This window comes from Ovis aries, chromosome 15, assembly GCF_016772045.2.
Source record: "Ovis aries strain OAR_USU_Benz2616 breed Rambouillet chromosome 15, ARS-UI_Ramb_v3.0, whole genome shotgun sequence".
NCBI classification, from domain to species: domain Eukaryota; kingdom Metazoa; phylum Chordata; class Mammalia; order Artiodactyla; family Bovidae; genus Ovis; species Ovis aries.
The window spans coordinates 55,244,754-55,263,863 of record NC_056068.1 but is presented as its reverse complement, the minus strand read 5'-3'; the positions used below and the strand labels follow the sequence as shown (position 1 = coordinate 55,263,863).

At 53.0% G+C, this 19,110-nt stretch overlaps 2 protein-coding genes across 5 annotated transcripts in view; both read right to left on the bottom strand.

Annotated features, from left to right (window-relative positions):
* The window catches only part of CAPN5 (calpain 5), a 56,407-nt gene that overhangs the window by 9,869 nt on the left and 27,428 nt on the right, over window positions 1-19,110 (bottom strand). For all 4 annotated transcript variants that reach the window (XM_027979566.2, XM_027979567.3, XM_042233293.2 and 1 more), the window contains exons 4-6: window positions 4,648-4,856; window positions 1,348-1,540; window positions 364-557 (exon numbers count right to left, since the gene is read on the bottom strand). In XM_027979566.2, coding sequence (XP_027835367.1) covers window positions 364-557; window positions 1,348-1,540; window positions 4,648-4,856 — 596 coding nt within the window. The remainder of the gene's footprint in view (window positions 1-363; window positions 558-1,347; window positions 1,541-4,647; window positions 4,857-19,110) is intronic.
* Window positions 13,422-15,892, bottom strand: OMP (olfactory marker protein). Its single transcript, XM_042233296.1, has one exon. It carries the CDS (start codon window positions 15,773-15,775, stop codon window positions 15,284-15,286), a length of 492 nt encoding a protein of 163 aa, XP_042089230.1. The 5' UTR covers window positions 15,776-15,892; the 3' UTR covers window positions 13,422-15,283.

Sequence of the window (19,110 nt, the reverse complement as noted above, 5' to 3'; positions counted from 1 at the left end):
TCCTGGCCTCACCAGGGCCATAAGCCAAGCACAGGGCAGTCACTCCCATTCCTGCCCCTGGGGGCCTCCCTTCCTGCTTTCCTCACTGTTGCACCAGAGGGGTCTCTACATCCCCTAAGGAACCAGCTCCTCCCCACCTCCAGACCTCCACCCACACTGAATCCACCCCCAGCCCCCCTCCAAAGACAGTCTTCTCCTAATGTCATCTTCCCCCAAATCCTTCAAGGCCCCAGCCCTGGTGCCACCTCCTCCAGGAGGCCCACCCTGGCCTTGCCCAAGCCCCCGGCCCTCGGCCCACCCACCTGGGGCCTGCCCTGTGCGTCCCCTCCCACCGCCCCACCCACTCCGCGCCCCGGGCCTCACGTGTCACTCCAGGGCCCGTTCCACTCCCGCTCGCCCCAGGGGTTGCGCAGGCGGATCATGTCCAGCTTCTCCGACTTGAAGAAGGCCAGCAGGCCGTGGCCCAGGCGCACCTTGCGCACATCCGTGATGGCATACGCGTGGCCCTTCACCAGGCCACACGCCAGCCGGGCCTCCATGTCTGCCGCTGTCACTGCCTGTGGGACACAGCAGCTCAGAGGCGGGGCCTGTCGGGCTCCAGCAGGAGCAGGGGGCACACCGCCCCCTACAGGACGGGGCGGGAATGGCAGCCCCGACGACCTTCCTCTGCTGTTAGGGACTGACCTGGCATTCACAGCCCTTTACAAAGCCTGGGGCCTGCAGTGGGGTCAGCCCACAGCTGTGCTGGAGTCCACTAGCACTGATGCAATTCTGCAGCCTGGCTCGACATCAACCATGGTGGGAGTATTTACACCACAGAAGTCAGCCAATCAGGGCTTTTTAATTTTCCAGATAGTCATTTTATCAATACACCACCTGGTCAGCCAAACATGGGTTCAAATTCTGCTTGAGTCCCCGCTTTCCCACCCAAAATATGAGCAGTCAGTGAAATAAGATGGTCCTCTCGCAGCTCCCGGGCCTGTGCCAGCAGGCGGAAAGGGCTCCCTCGCCTCTTCCAGCCGCCTCATGGCTTGTTTCAAAGCTTGGCTGAGGGACTCTCAAGTGTACAGACACCCATCTCTCCAATACGAGAGGGCCAGAATGGGGGTGCTGGTTGAACAGTGTGGACAAGGCCTTAGGGCAGGGGGGGCCTGAGGCTTATGCTGTCCAGCCCTGGGGAGGGGCTGCACCCTCTAACTGCTCCCCTTCTCCCATGAGGCTGAGGGTCTGATTTATAAGCCAGCCTGGGTAGAGGTTCTGCCTGGGAAGCCATAGTCACCCCCCACCCCAATCAGGTCGATGAAGGGTTGTGGGGGTATCCTCTGAGGCTTGATTCTGTGTGCTCACCTTGATGGAGGCGCTGATGAGGCCTCCCCGGCTGTGCACTTTCAGCACACGCTCAAAGAGCTGGTTCCTCTTGGCCTCGTCATTGGCAAAGTCACCCTCAGTCAAGTCAATGGGCTCAGAAACCCCACCTGTGAAGTCCACCAACGCATCTGCCGTGTTGCCTCCATCCAGGGCCTGGTAACAGCCTGCCAGCCTGGAAGCAATGTGGAAAGAACTCCTAGCTCACATTCCCCAGCCTTATAGGGGAGATTTCTGAGACTCAGAGAGGTCAAGAGAACAACTAAGGTCACACAGCAGGTCACAACAGAGCCAATAGCAAAACTCAGGTCTCCAGCTCTGAGGCCAACATCCATCCCATGAACCATACCATTTTGTCACTCAAATTCCCCTTTGCCTTCACAGCCTCATCTTCAAAAACAGGCTGTCTAGAAATCCAGCAATTCTTCTCAAAATTGTTAAAAGTTCATATGTCTTTTGACATATCATTTCTGGATGACTAACATTATTAATAACAATGTAAAACTGGAAATCATCTAAATGTCTAACAACAGGGAATTGATTTTAAAAGCTAATGCTGCATCTCAACTCTGGAACATTAAGCAGCCATTGAGCAAAATGCTAAAGGAATTCTTACTGCAGGGAAAATGCTAGTGCTTTCTTGCAACATTTGAAAAAACAATACAGTCAGATTCCAATTATGTCTAAAACGTATACAATAATTCATTTCTAAAAAATTAAGCATCTGCTCCAGGTGGCGCAGTAGAAAGAATCTGTCTGCCAATATATGAGATGCAAGTTCTATCCCCGGAGTCAAGAAGATCTCCTGGAGTAGGAAATGGCAACCCACTCCGGTATCTTTGCCTGGAGAATGGACAGAGGAGCCTGGCGAGCTACTGTCCCTGGGGTTGCAAAGAGCTGGACACGACTGAGCAACTGAGCACAATACCACATGGGCAACATGTCAGATGCTAGAGACACACCTGTGGCTCCTTTAGGGTCAAGGTCTTAAAGGCAGAATACTGAATGTGAATGTGAGAAGCAAAATGGGATATATGGCAAAACGTCCTTTCATATACCCACAGAAGACCAGCAGAGGTAACCAACAAACCAAAGAGGCATCAAAGATTTTAGATGAGCTGCCAGTGGTGGAGGAGGGTGTGGGGAGAGGGAAGGGAGGAAATGGAGACATGCAGAGGGGGCAGGCCTTGAGGGGGCAATGTCATGCTGTCCCGAGCAGAGGAGCTGCCTCATTTATTAATCCAGATGGCCCAGAACTGGAAAGGGGAGAGCAGCGGCCTAGGAGACCATGTAGGAAGACCATGGGAGAGTTTTATTATCCTCTGCATGGCTTTCTGTATTTTCTGGATTTGCTGTAACAGATACATATTCATTTTATAATTTAAAAAGTAAACAAACTTTAAAAAGAAAACAAGCAAACATAAATTGTACAGCCCTCTGTGGAAAACAAATTGGCAGTTACTCAAAAGTGTAAACACAGGGACTTTCCTGGTGGTCCAGTGGGTAAGACTTCAGCTCCCAATGCGGGGGGCATGGGTTCAACCCCTGGTCAGGGAACAAAGAGCCTGCATGCTGCATGGCACAACTAAAATTAATGAACAAATAAATAAAAATACTCTGCAAAAATTTTTTTTTAATGTAAACACAGAACTACAATATGACTCAGGAATTCACATCTAGATACTGGATTGGCCGAAAAGATCTTTCAGGTTTTTCTATAACATCTTACTGAAAAAACCCAAATGAGCTTTTTGGCCAACCCAATACATATTACATAGACCTGAAAGCAAACACTCAAACAGATATTTGCACACCAGTGTTCATAGCAACACTATTCATAATACTAAGCATGTGGAGACAACTCAAGTGTCTATCAACAGACAAACAGATAAACAAAACGTAGCACACACATACGACAGCATACTGCTCAGCCATAGAGAGGAGCAGAGTTTAGATATATGCTGCAACACAGATGGACCCAGAAAACATTATGCTAATTGAAATAAGGCAGACACAGGAGGACAAGTATTCCACTTATATGAGCTACCTGGAATAGGAAAAGTCACTGAGAAAAAAAGCAGAATGGAGGTTCCCAAGGTTGGGAGAAGGGATAAAAAGGGAGTTATTGTGTAGTGGGTAACAGAGTTTATGTTGAGGATGATGAAAAACCATCGCCGTCTATACTGGCTACAGACAGTGATGATGGGTACAAAGCATTGTGACTGATGCCACTGAACTCTACATTTATACACGGTCAAAATGATAAATATTCTATGTTGGACAGTTTTTTAAAATAATAAAAAATTTTTTTTAAATAATAAAACTTTTATTTAAAAAAAAAAAAAAAGAGCAAGCCTACCAAGTCACTGAGTGCGTCTTCCAGAATGGGAGGAGAGGAGCTTGCACCTAGGAACCTGGTGACCACCAGGGGGCGGGTTTGCTTTCTTAAGATTAAAAATGGACGCTTCCTTAACGTGTTTGTTTTTGATGATGCAGTTTTTGTTTTTTCCCTTTACATTGACACACACACACACACACACACACACACACACACACACTGTGTGTGTCCCAGGAGAGGGACAAATGTGTCTGGAAGGAGGAACCAGGGAGAGGCTCCTGGTTCCAGAGCCAGCAACTGGTCTCTGACTCTGCTGCCCATCCTGCCCCAGGCCTGCACCTGTCCTGCAGGGCCTGGGCAGGTCACTCCGCCCCAAAGCCTTCCACAGCTCAGCAAACCTTTGCTCAAGCCCATGCTGGCAACACAGGGCCTGGGATAGAGCAGAAGGAGGGTTCAGCAAAGCTCGAATGGCTGGACAGTCTGGTAGACAGACCGATGGGTGGAGGAAGGGGAGGCCCAGGGAGCAGGGGTTTGGCCCAACCTCCTCGACCAGCCTGGCTTGGAGACAGCACGGCCCCAACAAGGCCTCCAAGGAGGACTTGGCAACTCGGATCTTTGGAAACGAACCATCGACCGAAATGGAGCTGCTGGCTCTGCCCCCCACTACCTGCAGGACACCTGCCTGGGCCTCCGTCTTCCCAGGTAGGAGCAAGTAACTATATGAGGACCTAACACGAGGTGCCCAGGGGCCCTTCAGTCCGGGCCTCCACCGCACCTGGCGAAGGTTCAGCTGGCTGTGCTCTGGGTACCGGGCTCTGTACTTGCTGTGTCTGCACCTGCCCCTCACCTCTGTGTGTGTGTGGCTGCAGCGAGATAAAGACCCCCAGAGCCCAAGAACAGCGCCACCCCAGCCTGGCCGCCCACCCACCCCCATTGGCACCTACTTGGCGTAGGCCTTCTCCACCAGGGCACACCAGAACTCATTGCGGGAGCTGGAGTGGCAGTAGATGAGCTGGTTGTTGACCGTGGGCAGCCGGTCATCAATGACCACATCCACCCACTCCCCGAAGCGCCAGAAGTGGAAGTGGAAGATGCCTGCATAGGCGTTGGGCTTCTCGGGATCCCACTCCTGCTCCTTCCAGTCTGGGATGACCTGGATCGGGAGAGAGGCATGATGGGGACACAGTGAGGGTCAGAGCCGGCTTCCTGAGGAAGTGGGAATCAAATGGAAAGGAATACTGTGTTCACTCCCCATGGCTGCCATGAACCAATGCCGAGTCCTTCTTATCTCCGGGCCTCTGTGTCCCCATGCTTGCAGGGACTGGAGGCTCCCTGAGGCCCTGTCATACTAAGATTTTATGAGCTTCCCCCTCCCTCCCATCTGCATCCTCCCCTCAGATATACAGCACATTCATCTCAGTCCTGCCTGGTCAGTGGTACCACCAGAAACTCCCTCCCTGCATCCTGCCTGAGCCAGAAGCCGGCAGTCACACCGGCCTCCCCTCTTTCCCTTTCTCCATCCAATCTGAGCACCCACATTCTTTGAAAATCCATCTCCTCCTCTCCATCCCTCGAGGGCAGGGTAACAGCATCAGTAGCCACACCCACCCCTGCACTGCAGGGCAGCAGAGAGAGCTGTCTGATCAGGTCACTTCCCTGGAAAATAAGGTCCAAACCCTTCATGTGCTCTGTCCCTACCCCACCTCCCCAGGCTCATTTCTCTGCCCTCATCCACCCCAGTCCCCACCCGCTGTGCCTGCTCCAGGCTTTGCTTAGAAACTCTGCATGTGCTCTTCCTCCAGCTGACTCTCACTGGTCCTTTAGGGCCTACCCTCCTCCTCCAGGAAGCCCTCCTTGACTCTTCAGACTAGGCCAGCACACCTGTCTATCCATCTCATGGCCCCTGGCACTTCTCTGAGACACTTTCCCCAGCTATAATTACACAAGTGTGTGTTGTTGTGTTCAGCGCTGATACTGTCACTGGAATGTCACCTATCTTAGTCAGTCAGGCAGAGACACGTCAATCTTGGTCACTGCTATCCACCCAGCACCTGGTCCGGAGAGGGTCCTTAATAAACGTGGTGAAGTGAAAGTCGTTCAGTCGTGTCCGACTCTTTGCGACACCCTGGACTATACAGTCCATGGAATTCTCCCAGCCAGAATACTGGAGTGGGTAGCCTTTCCCTTCTCCAGGGGATCTTCCCAACTCAGGGACCGAACCCAGGTCTCCTGCATTGCAGGTGGATTCTTTATCAGGTGAGCCACAAGGGAAGCCCAATAAACGCGGTAACTGAATGTCTAAGTCCAAAGGCATTCACTGGGACTCTTAATAATATTATTTATGTAGCATCTTAGAACTCCATAAATAATCCATGGAGTTTACCAAGTCTCTGACCACCACTGAGTATCTCAGTTTAATTCACACAACCACCCCCATGAACAGATTACTATTATAACCATCCTTACTTTACAGATGAGAAAATCAAGGCTCAGAGAGGAGAAGCAACTTGTCTGGGGTCACATAACTAGAAAATACACACATTCCTTGGAGGCAGGCAGACCTGGGTTTTAAGCCAGGATTCAACTAGCTCTGTCTGTTTCCAAATACTGAGTTCTGTCTCAGCGTGCACCACTCTGCACCCAGAGGCATGCTGGCACCAAGGACCCAGGTGATTCAGACATGGTCCCTGCCCTTGGCAGGCTCCCAGTCTGGAAGGAAAGGCAGGCATGCAGGCAAGTGCTGAGGCTGACACAGAGTACGTGGTGGGCCATGCAGAAAAGACAGAGGTGGGGCCGATCCTGGAGGACCAGCAGCAGCTTCTGAGCAGCTGTCCTGAGAGCTGACTCCTCCTAAGCAGATGCAGACAGAGGCAACCTGGGCAGCAGGAAGTGGAAGGCAGGGAAAAACTTCACCCTGCCGAGTCAAGGGGATCTGCTGGCCCTTCTGGACACAGGACGCAGAAGAGCCAAACCCCATCAAGACAATAAGAAGTTCCTTCTAGAAGAAAATCACTCCCAGGTATGGGGTTGGGAATGCAGGCATCGGGGCTGAGAAACCCAAGATGTATCGGGAGGCTATAAACCCCAAGACACAGACCAGCCTGAACACAGAGATGGAGTCCAAAATCTATTCCCAACCGCCTCCCTCGTTAAGGATGCTTTTGTTTACATGCCTCTTACCATCAACAGGGATGTTGGCAAAGAGAAACACTCCCTAGTGGGACACTCGAGACCAAGAAAATGAAAATGCTAAGCACAGTGAGAGGTGCCCCAGGCACCAATGGAGCCCTGCCAAGGGCCACAGTGCCCAGAACATTGGGGCTGTCTTCAGAGGCGGGGGCAGGAAGTCGCAGGCAGAGGCCACCCACAGACACAGGCAGGATTCACACTCAGGGCTCCGGAGCCTGACACAGCATCTAGAACCCAGCACGGACTCGAGACGAGCTGGTCCCTTTGCAGCCACTTCTGAGTTCCTTCTCAATGAAAACTCCCAGGCTGGCCTCTGTCCTGATCCCTGGCACGCTTCCCCACACTTGATTTCAGGACAGAAAAGTGTACCATAAATGGGTCCATGCAGGGGCCCAGAGCAATGGGGAGCCATAAGCTGAGAACACTGGCCTGGCCGCTGCACCCTCCTCCACTCCCCCCAACTCTGAAAGCTCTGGACTGCATGGGATGGGGTTGGAGGAGGTAGGAAGAGGAGCTCTCACAGGAGCTGAGAGGTACTGCTGGGGCCACAAGAGGATCATTAGGCAAACCCAGGGCTTGACTCTGAACTCTCTGTGACTCAAGAGGCAGCTAATGAGGCTCCAGGGCCTGTGATGTCAGGGATCCCGGTGGGCTTCAATTTCCTCCCCACATCACAGCCCTTGACCCCCAGGCCAGTCTTCTCACCCTCCAGCCCCTCCCTCTGCCAGCCAGGGTACCGAATGAGAGGAAGGTGAGCTGCCACGAGCACACAAACCAAACACCCACTAGACCAGGGGTTCCTGACTCCCTGAACATGGACCAGTGCCACGGCCTATTGAGAACCGGGCCACACATCAGGAGTGGCAGGCCAGCGAGAGACGTGTCCATCTGTATTGACAAGCCACTCATGAAGGCCTCCCTGATGGCTCAGCAGTAAAGAATCCTCCTGCAATGCAGGAGATGCGGGTTCGACCCCTGAGTGGGGAAGATCCCTGGAGGATGAAATGGCAACCTACTCCAGTATTCTTGCTTGGAAGAAAATTTCCACGGACAGAGCAGGCTGGTGGGCTGCAGTCCATGGGGTCGCAAAGTCAGACACGACTCAGTGATTAAGCGCGGCAGCATCCACCGCTTGCATTACCATCTGAGCTCCGCCTCCTGTCAGATCAGGGGCGGCATTAGATTCTCACAGGAGTGAGAACCCTGCTGTAATGAACCTGAATCACCCTGTAACCATCTCCCCTCCACCCCATCCATGGAACAATTGTCTTCCATGAAACAGATCCTGGTGCCGAAAAGATTGGGGACTGCTGCTCTAGATCACATCTGGTCATGCAAAAAATCAAGGAGGCAATCAAAATATTCAGGACCAATCTGAAGAAGCTCCTACTAGCCATAGACGGGCCAAGCTGAGCAGCTGTAAGGACAATGACTGTGATGAGTGAAAACACATCCAATATGTTCAAATTCATGAGATCATGATGATACTAACACAAACAAATAATTAGTCACTAGTGGAGGGTGGCAAGGAATCAACTGATCTTTTTGAAACTGGAAAGTGAAGGGGAAAACAAAATCCCGACTTTTCTATACAAACAGTGTTATAAAGTAACCACTATTAACCAACAGTGTTATAAAGATGAAGGGAGGCCTTTGCTAAGTCGCTTCCGTCGTGTCCGACTCTGTGTGAACCCATAGACAACAGCCCACCAGGCTCCCCCGTCCCTGGGATTCTCCAGGCAAGAACACCGGAGTGGGTTGCCATTTCCTTCTCCAATGCATGAAAGTGAAAAGTGAAAGTGAAGTCGCTCCTTCGTGTCGGACTCCTAGCGTCCCCAGGGACTGCAGCCTACCAGGCTCCTCCGTTCATGGGATTTTCCAGGCAAGAGTACCGGAGGGAGGCCTTTATCTGGTGATGAATCCCAGCTAAGAAAAGAGGAAGAAATTAAGAATATCACCCTCCTACTCTCTTGCAACCACTGACAAATGATGGATTTAGGCAATCATGGCTTCTAACCTCCACTTAGGAATGTGGATGGTTTCCATGTCACAGAAGAGACAACCAGAGATGATGTACCTGCTAAGAGAACTTCACTCACGAAGCAGTTGTGCCAAAAACCTTGTGCCTGAACCTTATCATGCCCCCAGAGGTAAGTCCCACCTCACAGGAAATGCAGAGCACAAACATTAGTCAACACCCTGAAAACAAAGCCTGCAAAATCTAGATGGTTCGAAGCCCCACGGGATAAGTGAGATTTCTTTAGCAAATAAATTGCAAGGAAAAAAAACATGAAAAGATGAAGGAAAACCACCAGATTGAAGTAATGGACCTTTATTTGGATTTGATTCAAACTGTAAAACACCCATGCAACCATTTATGACACAAACTGGAAATCAGAATATTTGCTGGATATTTGATGGTGGTAAGGAATTACTGTAAAATTATTTCAGCTATGTTACAGTATTATGATTACAGGTTTTTGCTTTGCTTCGAACAAGTCATTATCTTTCAAAGATGCATCCAGAAATATTTACAGAGGAAATGATATGCTGCCTCAGGAGAGAGGGTTGTGGTGGCTCAGACAGTAAAGAATCTGCCTGTAATGCAAGAGACCAGGGTTTAATCTGGGTTGGGAAGATTTCATGGAGAAGGGAATGGCAACCCATTCCAGTATTCTTGCCTGGAGAATTCCATGGTCAGAGGAGCCTGACGGGCTACAGTCCATGGGGTCACAAAGAATCAGACACAACTGAGCTACTAATACTCTAGGGGAGAGAGGGCTGCAGAGGAAACAAAGATCAACCATGAGTTAGCAATTGCTGAGACGGAGCAATGGACACAGGGCTCACTAGGCTGTCTCCCTGCTCTAGAGTGTCTACAGCTGAAAAGCTCATCGCCATGGACACCAGGTCCCTGGCCCAGCATTCAAAGCCCTGCAGGCAGCTCTCAGCTTCACCCCTGAACACTGCCTCCCTCAGGCCCCACAGGAATCTATACCCTGGGATGTAGATTCCAGGGTGTAGATTCAGGACACCTCAGCTTGGAACACGTGGCTCCCTCTACTGGCCACACCCCAGACTCCGTCCCTCAGGGGGCAGCTGACCAGCAGCAGGCAGGGGCCTCCTGACTGACCCCACCTTCCCCTTGGGCAGCCTCAGGCAGCCCCTCCTCCAAGCTCCTTCCCACGTGGCTAGGCCCAACTCCACAGCTGGCTGTCTTTCCAGGAGGAAAATCCGTAAGTGCTGGCCGCAGAGAGGCCTTGGCCAGCTGGGGAGTTTGTACACGCTAGTGGTATGAAGGAAAAATGAAAATGGAGTTGGTTTTCCTAAGAACGCTCTCTAAAATGGGGCCGGGAGGCCACTGAGCAAGTGTGACTTATGCCTGCCTCTGCCCGCATGGAATCTGAACTTTGACCACTTCTTGTTTTAACGCAGCCATCCAGAACATCTGCCCAGTGTTCCAGAAACTCAAGATACTCATTGGATCCTTTACCCTAAAACAACTCGTGACAGTCTAGCCCTTGAGAACAAATACTTCCTTTAACAATCTTACGGCTTTTGCCTGTAAAAGCCCCTGACTTTCTCTTCCCTGGAACACTCTTTCAGTTCTGTCTAACTCTGTATCTCCCAAGGAGTCCACATCTACCCACCCTCCTTCCAATATTTGTGAGCACTAAGATGCGTCAACTGTGGAGGGCTGTGCACACGAGAGGTCATCCCTGCTGGTGTGTGGCGTACATGATGTGTGCAACCTTGGGGTGACCTGGTCAATCTCCCTCCCAAGAGGAGAAAGGAAAACCTTGACAACAGCCCACTGGGCAGATGGGAAAAACAAGGCCTGACAGAGCTGAGCTATCTCCTTGGGCGGACAAGGCAGTGAGGCAGGAGCTCAGTGGGATTGCAAGCAACCTCACACATAGGTGGCCCTAGTGGTAAATAATCCTCCAAGAGACATAAGAGACATGGGTTCCACTCCTGGGTCGGAAGATCCCCTGGAGGAGGGCACGGCAACCCACTCCAGGATTTTTGTCTGGAGAATCCCATGGATGGAGGAGCCTAGCGGGGCTACAGTCCATAAGATCACAAACAGTCAGAAACTACTGGAGCGACTGCATGCACACCCATTCAGCCACCCACTGCAGAATCACCCAGAAACTTCAAAGCCTCACTGATGGGTGTGCCCCAGTGCCCCTTGGTGCCCTGGCACCTGGACTCCTACCCCTTTCCTTACTGGGGCTTTTCCTGAGGGACTCCCACCCAGACCCAAGTGGCTGGGTTCAAATCCTGCTGGACTCTGGGCCAGTGAGTGAATGCCCATGTGTGTGTACACTGAAGCATGTATGTGATGTGAAAGTCAGTATGTGCATCAGTGTGCTTCCGTGCAAGTGTGTGTGCGTGCGTGTGTGCGTCTGCTCACGTGGCAGAGAGGGAACATCCCACAGATTTCTGCCTGAGACCCCAGCCACGGTGGGGCTGCGGGTCACAGGACTGCAGTGGGGTTTCTTTCCTGCATTCATTACCCAACTTGGGTGAGGTGAGCCACAGGCCTCTTCGACTCTTCAAGACGGAAGAGTCCCTGGTTCTTCTGAGCATCTGAAGTTTCTCAGTTCTCAGCTTCTGATTTCAAGAGTCTCAAACTCCTGAGTTTCAGATGCCATGACAAGAAGAAGCCAGGAAGATGGGTAACCCCCACCCCTACCCCCTTGGGAGGAGAGCCCTGTGGCTCAGCACCCAGACAGCAGGGCACTGACACAACAGCAGGGGGCGCTGGGGATCCCTGTTCACAAGAGTGGGCCCAGCCAGATAATCAGAGAGAGCCGGGGGCAGCCCTCTCCCGCAGGGCTCCCAGGCTAGACTGTGAGGGTGGGAGGTCCCCTCCACTGGGCCCTTCCGAGCCCGGTGACGTGAAGAGACTCCCCTCCACCAAGACCACTCTGCCCAACCAGAGCAGGCCTGGACCCTGCCCGAGCCACCACCTCTCTGTGCTGCCGCCAGGAGCTCCGGCTGCTGTGCTGCCTCAGGCAACGCACGGCACCTCTCTGCAGCGCGCTCTTCCTCCTAAACGTTCCTCTCACTCTCCTCTCAGAATCACTGTGAAAAGTGAGGACCCCGTGTCTACAGTGACTGAGAAAGTATTTACAACGAGCAGACCCAGAGAGGAAGCCCGTGGGCCACTCAGGAAGCTCAGCACTTCACTAACTCATTTCTTCTTCACGATGACCCTACACGGAAGGTACCATTACAAGCTCCCACAGAACGGCAGATGAGAAAACAGACTCAAAAAGGCCTCCTGGGGTCGCAGAGGTGGTGGCTGGTGGCAGGGCCAGGCAGAGCTTCTCACAGCACCTCACCTTGGCTCAGCGGGAGGCACGAGCTCAGGAAAGGGCAGGTCTGCTGGGGCTTTCTCACGGGTCCCACGGAAAGCGCGTCCTCACTTCACAGTCCCTGCCCTCCTCCCAGTCCAGCCTCAGGAACAGACCCGGCCTTTACTGCTGCCCTTGGCAAGCGGGATGGTTGGTTTCCTCTCTCGGTTCCCCCCCACACACACACCTCCCAGAAGCATCTTCAGGAGTGGATGGAGGCTGCGGCTGGACGTTGGGCTCGGGGAAGAGAATCAGGGCAGCAGTGGCTGCTCTGGGCAGGGCTCTGGGGTGGAGGAAGATGGGACTGCGAGACCTGACTGGGGGTTGTTCTGAAGCAAAACCCGAAGAGTGGCCTCTGAAGCGAGGCCTGACCTTGTCTCTGGGGAGAAACCAGCCTCGCCTGGGGGCTGAGCCCTCCAGTGAGATGGGGGCATTGCCCCTGCCCATTCCAGGGGGCCAGCGTCATGGGGTCAAAGGTCCACAGATCCAGAGCTTGGTTCGCATATACACCCTTCCGGCCCCCCACGTCCGCTGTGACTTTGGGCAGGCAGCTTCCTCCCTGGGCTTCTGTTGTCACCGTCCAAACACTCAGAGTGAGGCTCGGGCTCAGTTGGGGCACTAAGGCGACACGGTGACATGGAAGGTACCATGGAGTTTGAAACCAGGTGCCCTTATCCAGTCAGCAGTGCAGGAATACAAGGGCTTCACAGAAGCAGGCTGTTCCCTTTAGCAAGTCCGAGACTGGGGGAGAGGCAGCAAATTAGTGACCGAGGCCAGATGAAACCTGGGCACAGGCCTGACCCTACCTACCCCTGAGCCACTCTCCTGTCCTGTCTGCCCCCTACCCAGCCACCCTTCAAGGGAGGGAGACTCAAGGTGGAGCCTGACTTGGTGATTTCCCCCCATCCCCTCTCGGCGCCCTCTGCCTCCCTGAGGCCTCACCTGGAGGCTGGGCTGGGAACCACTGGAGGAAAAACTGTCAGGGGTGTTGGTTCCTGGCTGGGTGTCAGGGCACCTGGTTTCAAACTCCATCCTGACATGTGATCTTGGGCCGGTCACCTGCCTGCGCAGGGACTCATCCCTGAAAGCAGCGGCAGGAGGAGAGGGCAGGGGTGGAGAGGGCCCAGGGAGGGGGTGGCTCCTGACAAGAGAATGCACACCACGAGGCGGGCACACAGGCTTTATTGGGGACGCACAGTGGCCACAGCAGAGGCACTCATGCCTGAACGGGGCAGACGTGGTAGCAGGTGGGAGTACAAGCAGGCTGCACCAAGAGGGTCCCCAGAGCTGCAGGGAGAGGTCAAGCAAAGACAGAAGGGCTGGGCCATCTGCCGGGGTCTGGCCTCCAGGCTGTCTCGGAGTCAGCAGAGAGCAAGCAGGAATCCTAGCATGTCCCGGAATAGACCCCTGAGCTTTGAGTTAGGTTGCACCATTGCTCACATCACAGTCAAACCTCCCAATGAAGAGTCCTACTCCAGATGCTTCCATCCGCCTGCCTCTGAAGGAGGGGCCTGCCCTCCCAGCAGCGCCGATCACTAGGGTTGGCTCTCACCCTCCATCTCTCGCTGCCTCTGTTCCTAGGGCCCTCCAACCCCTCGACAGCTCTGCTTCTCGAGCAAACTGTCACAGGCACATCCCTGACCAAAAAAAAAGAGGGGGGGGGGCGGCCGGCCGGCCTGGAGGCACTTTCTGAGGTGCCCCTGGCTGATGCCAGAACTCTGGGCCTGTGTAGTGTGAAGGGGAGTGAGGTTTGCGGGCTGGAACTGAATCTGCTGGCAACTGTGCCTCAGTTTCCCTCTCTGGTGAGTGGGTTGCCCCCAGCAACCTCTGAGGCCAGTGTTTCATCGTCACACCACACTGCCAACCCCAGCCCATTTCTGACCATCAGCTGTCACAACTGCTCTCCCAGGCCATGTCCATCCCCACCCTTCGACTCCACCAAAGATGCCGCTCCGGGACGACACACTCACCATCTCCCAACAGTCACCCAGGAAGAGCCTGACATCCCAGCAGGCCCCAGAGATGCTACTGCCTCCAGCTCTAGGACTCTGGGTCTCCTCTATCCAGCTTCCCCGCCTCCCCAGGCATACCGCTCCCCACTTCACTGCATGAACCTCCAAGTCTCCCAGCTCAGAAGCACCTCATCCCCATTGTCACCCTGATCAAGCTCCTGCTAAAGGCCACCAGGCAACCAGCTGGGTGATTATATGATAGGTCATCTAAAGTCAGACTTGTTCACAGGGCAGGTACAGAATACATCCAAATGAACGCAGCATGATCCCTCTTGATATACATGTATACATATGGATAGACAGACTTCCCCTTCACTTCTCCCCTCCTGAAGTCATTCTCAGAAGAACGAGAGTTGGTCTGCACAGCCCCCAGCATGCCAGTCACTCCCCATGCCCATATCAGTTCCCACAGCACCCTGGCGGAATGTGTTAAGAGTAAGGTGTCGTGGGACCACAAAAGGTACTCAGAGAAGCACCTTCCTGGGCTCTCGGGCTGGGTGTTCACCTCCGGACACGGACTCCAGGGAAAGGCTTTGTGGCCAGGAGGGCAGCAAATGCCTGTTTGCCAGACTCTCCAAGGAGGCTGCTCTGACGTCTCTGCCTCCCTGTCTCTGGAGGAAGCCGGATGGCTGGTTCTTTAGATGAGTCTCTCTCTGCCTGTTGCTGTCTGTATCTTGGTCTCTCTCTGTCTCTCCCAGCGATGGAGCAGAGAGAAGGCAATGTCCCATGGCCTCTCGTCTTCCCACACTGGCCCCGACCAGGCCACCACGGTCTAGGGCAGAAGCAGCGGCAGCCGGCTCAGCTTCTAGACTACAAAGAGTTTGCATCTTCCTCCCGGGAGCGGGGAGCGTCAGCACCAGGGAAAGGAGAGGAGGAAGGATGCAGGCTCAGGTCCCTCCAAGCCAAGTACAGGCCAGCAGTTAGAAGATAATATCCCCAAACGCACCTGGGGTGGGGGAGGGGGGCTGGGGGCAGGCAAGTGGGCAAGGGGAGGGGGTGGCAACCAGCAGCTGTCATCAGAGCTGGTTAAAGACCACGGAAGCCTTAAGGTTGGTGGGCTCAAGGCCCTCGCTGAAGGTGATGAGGAAGTACATGACCTTGCGGATCTTGGCCAGGTCGGACAGGCGCTCCCCGAACTCCAAGGCATCGGCCTCATTCCAGTCCATGGCTTCCGAGTCCTCCTTGCGCCAGAAGATGGCCGCGGGGTCGAGCAGCTGCCGCGTCATGAGGTTGGTGAGGTCGGGCGTCCAGTTCTGGGAGGTGCCCGTGATGGTGACCTTGCCCGGCTGGTCGAGCACAACATCCCAGCGCTCAAACTGCAGCCTGTGCTGCTGGATGAAGTCAATGCGGTACACGGACTCGGCCGGCCGCAGCAGCTTCTCGCCATCCTGGCGCTTCTGCCCGCGCTGTTTCAGGCTCTCCACGCGCAGCCGCATCTGCTTGGTCAGGTCCCGGTCCAGGACTAAGGGCATGCTGAGCTGCGAAGGCTTTGGCTCGTCCTCCGCCATGGGCCACTTGCTGCTGCTGCTGCCGCTGCTGCCGCCTCCACCGTCTGGCAGCCGAGTGGACTTGGGGCTCACCACCGAGGCAAGAGGCCACCGAAGAGGGGCCCCGCCTCCCTACTGACCCTCCCCTTGCCCCACCCCCTTTACCACTGGCTCTTCCCTGCCCCACCCAGTCTTCAAAACGGGGTGCCTAGGAGGGCGGGATCCCCAATGCCATCTCCTCTGCTCGTCGCAGAAGTGGTAACGGAGGCGCTGCCGGCAGGCAGGACAGCAGCAGGCTCCTTGGGGACCAACTGCTGATGTCAATTGCTGTGGCAACCGCCCTGGCTACCACGGATGGGCCGGGAGCTGACTTGTTTTGAAGAGGGAGCATTGCTTACAGGCATTAAGAGGACCAGAGGTGGGGGGCAAGTGCTCACAGTGGGGAGAGGCTGAAGAACCCCTGGCAGGAGTTAGGGGGTAGGGAACAAGTACCAGAGGGGCCCACCAATTTGAGATTTGACAACCCATTCCAGTATCCTTGCCTTTAGAATTCCATGGACGGAGGAGCCTGATGGGCTACAGGCCGTGGGATCACAAAGAGCAGACATGATTGAGTGACTAACACTTTCACACTTTTCACTTCACTAAGCCAAATCTCGGAGCCCTCCTCAACACGGCCTCACCTTTACCCCTCCATACCCATTGCCAAGGCCTGTCGGTTATCCTGAAAGCTCTCCTCCCCAGCCCAGGCACCATCTCTCACCTAAATCCAAGTTCTCAGAGTCTAGGGAACATCACAGTCACCTGCAGGACTTAAAACACAGTTTGCTGGGCCCCACCCCAGAGTTTCAGATTTAACCTATCTCTCATGAGGCCTGAGAATCTGCATTTCATTCCAGGTGATGCTGATGCTGCTAGTCCAGGAACTGTGTTCTGAGAATCACTGACCCAGTCTACAGCCATACCACCCTGAATGCACCTGATCTCATCTGATCTCAGAAGCTCAGCAGAGTCAGGCCTGGTTAGTACTTGGATGGGAGAATCACTAACCCAGATGATTCCTGCCTGCTGGCCCTGCCTCAGCCCTGTACTGCATGGCAGCCGCATGCCCAGGAATCTCCTCTACTAAAGCCCCACCACTTATTACACCTGTATCGAGCCTCAAGTTTCCCCCAGGAGACTTAAGGCCGTGGAAGAATCTGAGAAATGTTTATATACTCAGTACTTGAAGGAGAACCAGGAGCTCCACTATTATATGTGGGCAAAGGAAAGAAATGGAGTATATGAGTGTAGCTGGGGGTGGAGTGATGGAAAAGGGAAGCTGCAATGACATGCCACACACACACACAGAGGACAGAAGCACAGGCCAAAGTACAATAACCGAAAACAATCGAGGGTCTAGTGGACCATGTGTGTGTTCAGTTGCTATAGTCGTGTCTGACTCACTGCGACCCCAGAGACTAGCCCACCAGGCTCCTCTGTCCATGGGATTCTCCAAGCAAGAATACTGGACTGGGTTGCCATGCCCTCTTCCAGGGGACCTTCCCGACCCAGGGATCGAGCCTGGGTCTCCTGAATCACAGGCAGATTCTTCACCACTGAGCCACCAGGGAGGCCCCTAGTGGACCACAAGCATTTTGTTGTTTAGCCACTCAGTCATGTCCAGCTCTTTTTGACACCATGGACTGCAGCATGCCAGGCCTGCTTGTCCCTCACCATCTCCTGGAGCTTGCTCAAACTCATGTCCATTGAGTCAGTGATGCCATCCAACCATCTCATCCTCTGTCATCCCCTTCTCCCGCCTTCAATCTTTCCCAGCATCAGGGTCTTTTCTAAAGAATCAGTTCTTCACATCAGGTGGCCAAAGTATTGGACCTTCAGCCTCAGCATCAGTCCCTCCAATGAATATTCAGGATTGATTTCCTTTAGGATTGACTGGGTTGATCTCTTTAAGTCCAAGGGACTCTCAACAGTGTTCTCCAACACCACAGTTCAAAAGCATCAATTCTTTGGCGCTCAGCCTTTTTTATGGTCCAACTCTCACATGACTACTGGAGAAACCATAGCTTTGACTAGATGGATCTTTGTTGGCAAAGTAATGTCTCTGCTTTTTAATATGCTGTCTAGGTTGGTCATAGCTTTTCTTCCAAGGAGCAAATGTCTTTGAATTTCACAGCTGCAGTCATGAAATTTGCATGAAATTTGCAGTGACCATTTGCAGTGATTTTGGAGCCCAAGAAAATAAAATCTCTCACTGTTTCCATTGTTTCCCCATCTGTTTGCCAAGAAGTGATGAGACTAGATCTTCGTTTTTTGAACGCTGAGTTTTTAAACCAGCTTTTTCACTCCTCTTTCACTTTCATCAAGAGGCTCTTTAGTTCTTCTTTGCTTTCTGCCATAATAATAGTGTCATCTGCATATCTAAGATTGTTGATATTTGTCTCAGCAATCTTGATTCCAGCTTGTGCTTCATCCAGCCTGGCATTTCTCATGATGTACTCTGCATAGATGTTAAATAAGCAGGGTGACAATATACAGCTTTGTCGTATTCTTTTCCCAATTTTGAACCAGTCCATTGTTCCATGTCCGGTTCCAACTGTTGCTTCTTGATCTGCATACAGATTTCTCAGGAGTCAGGTAAGGTGGTCTGGTACTCCCATCTCTTGAAGAAGTTTCCACAGTTTGTTGTGATCCACACAGACAAAAGCTTTAGCATAGTCAATGAAGCATAAACAGATGTTTTTCTAGAATTCTCTTGCTTTTTCTATGATCCAGTGTCTGTTAGCAATTTGATCTCTGGTTCTTCTCCCTTTTATAAATCCAACCTGAACATCTGGAAGTTCTCCGTCCACATACTGTTGAGGCCTAGCTTGGAGAATTTTGAGCATTACTTTGCTAGCATGTGAAATGAATGCAACTCTGTGGTAGTTTGAACATTCTTTGGCATTGCCCTTCTTTGGTACTGGAGTGAAAACTGACTTCTTCCAGTCCTGTGGTCAATGCTGAATTTTCCAAATTTGCTGGCAAACCGTTACCTGTCCCTGGTACCCACAATGGCACAGGCAGAGCTGGAGTTCAATTTCCACGTGGTGAATGAACTGCCATATTCTAAAGGGCAGGGATTGCTCAGATAGCAGTGCAGGTGTGGGAGGGGAAACATTTTTAAATGGAACCAAAAGACTGCTCGGGCTTCCCAGGTGGCACTAGTGGTAAAGAACCTGCCTGCCAATGCAGGAGCCTTAAGAGACGCAGGTTCCATCTCTGGGTTAGAAAGATCCCCTGGAAGAGGGCATGGCAACCCACTCCAGTGTTCTTGCCTGGAGAATCCCATGGACGGATGAGCCTGTCGGGCTACA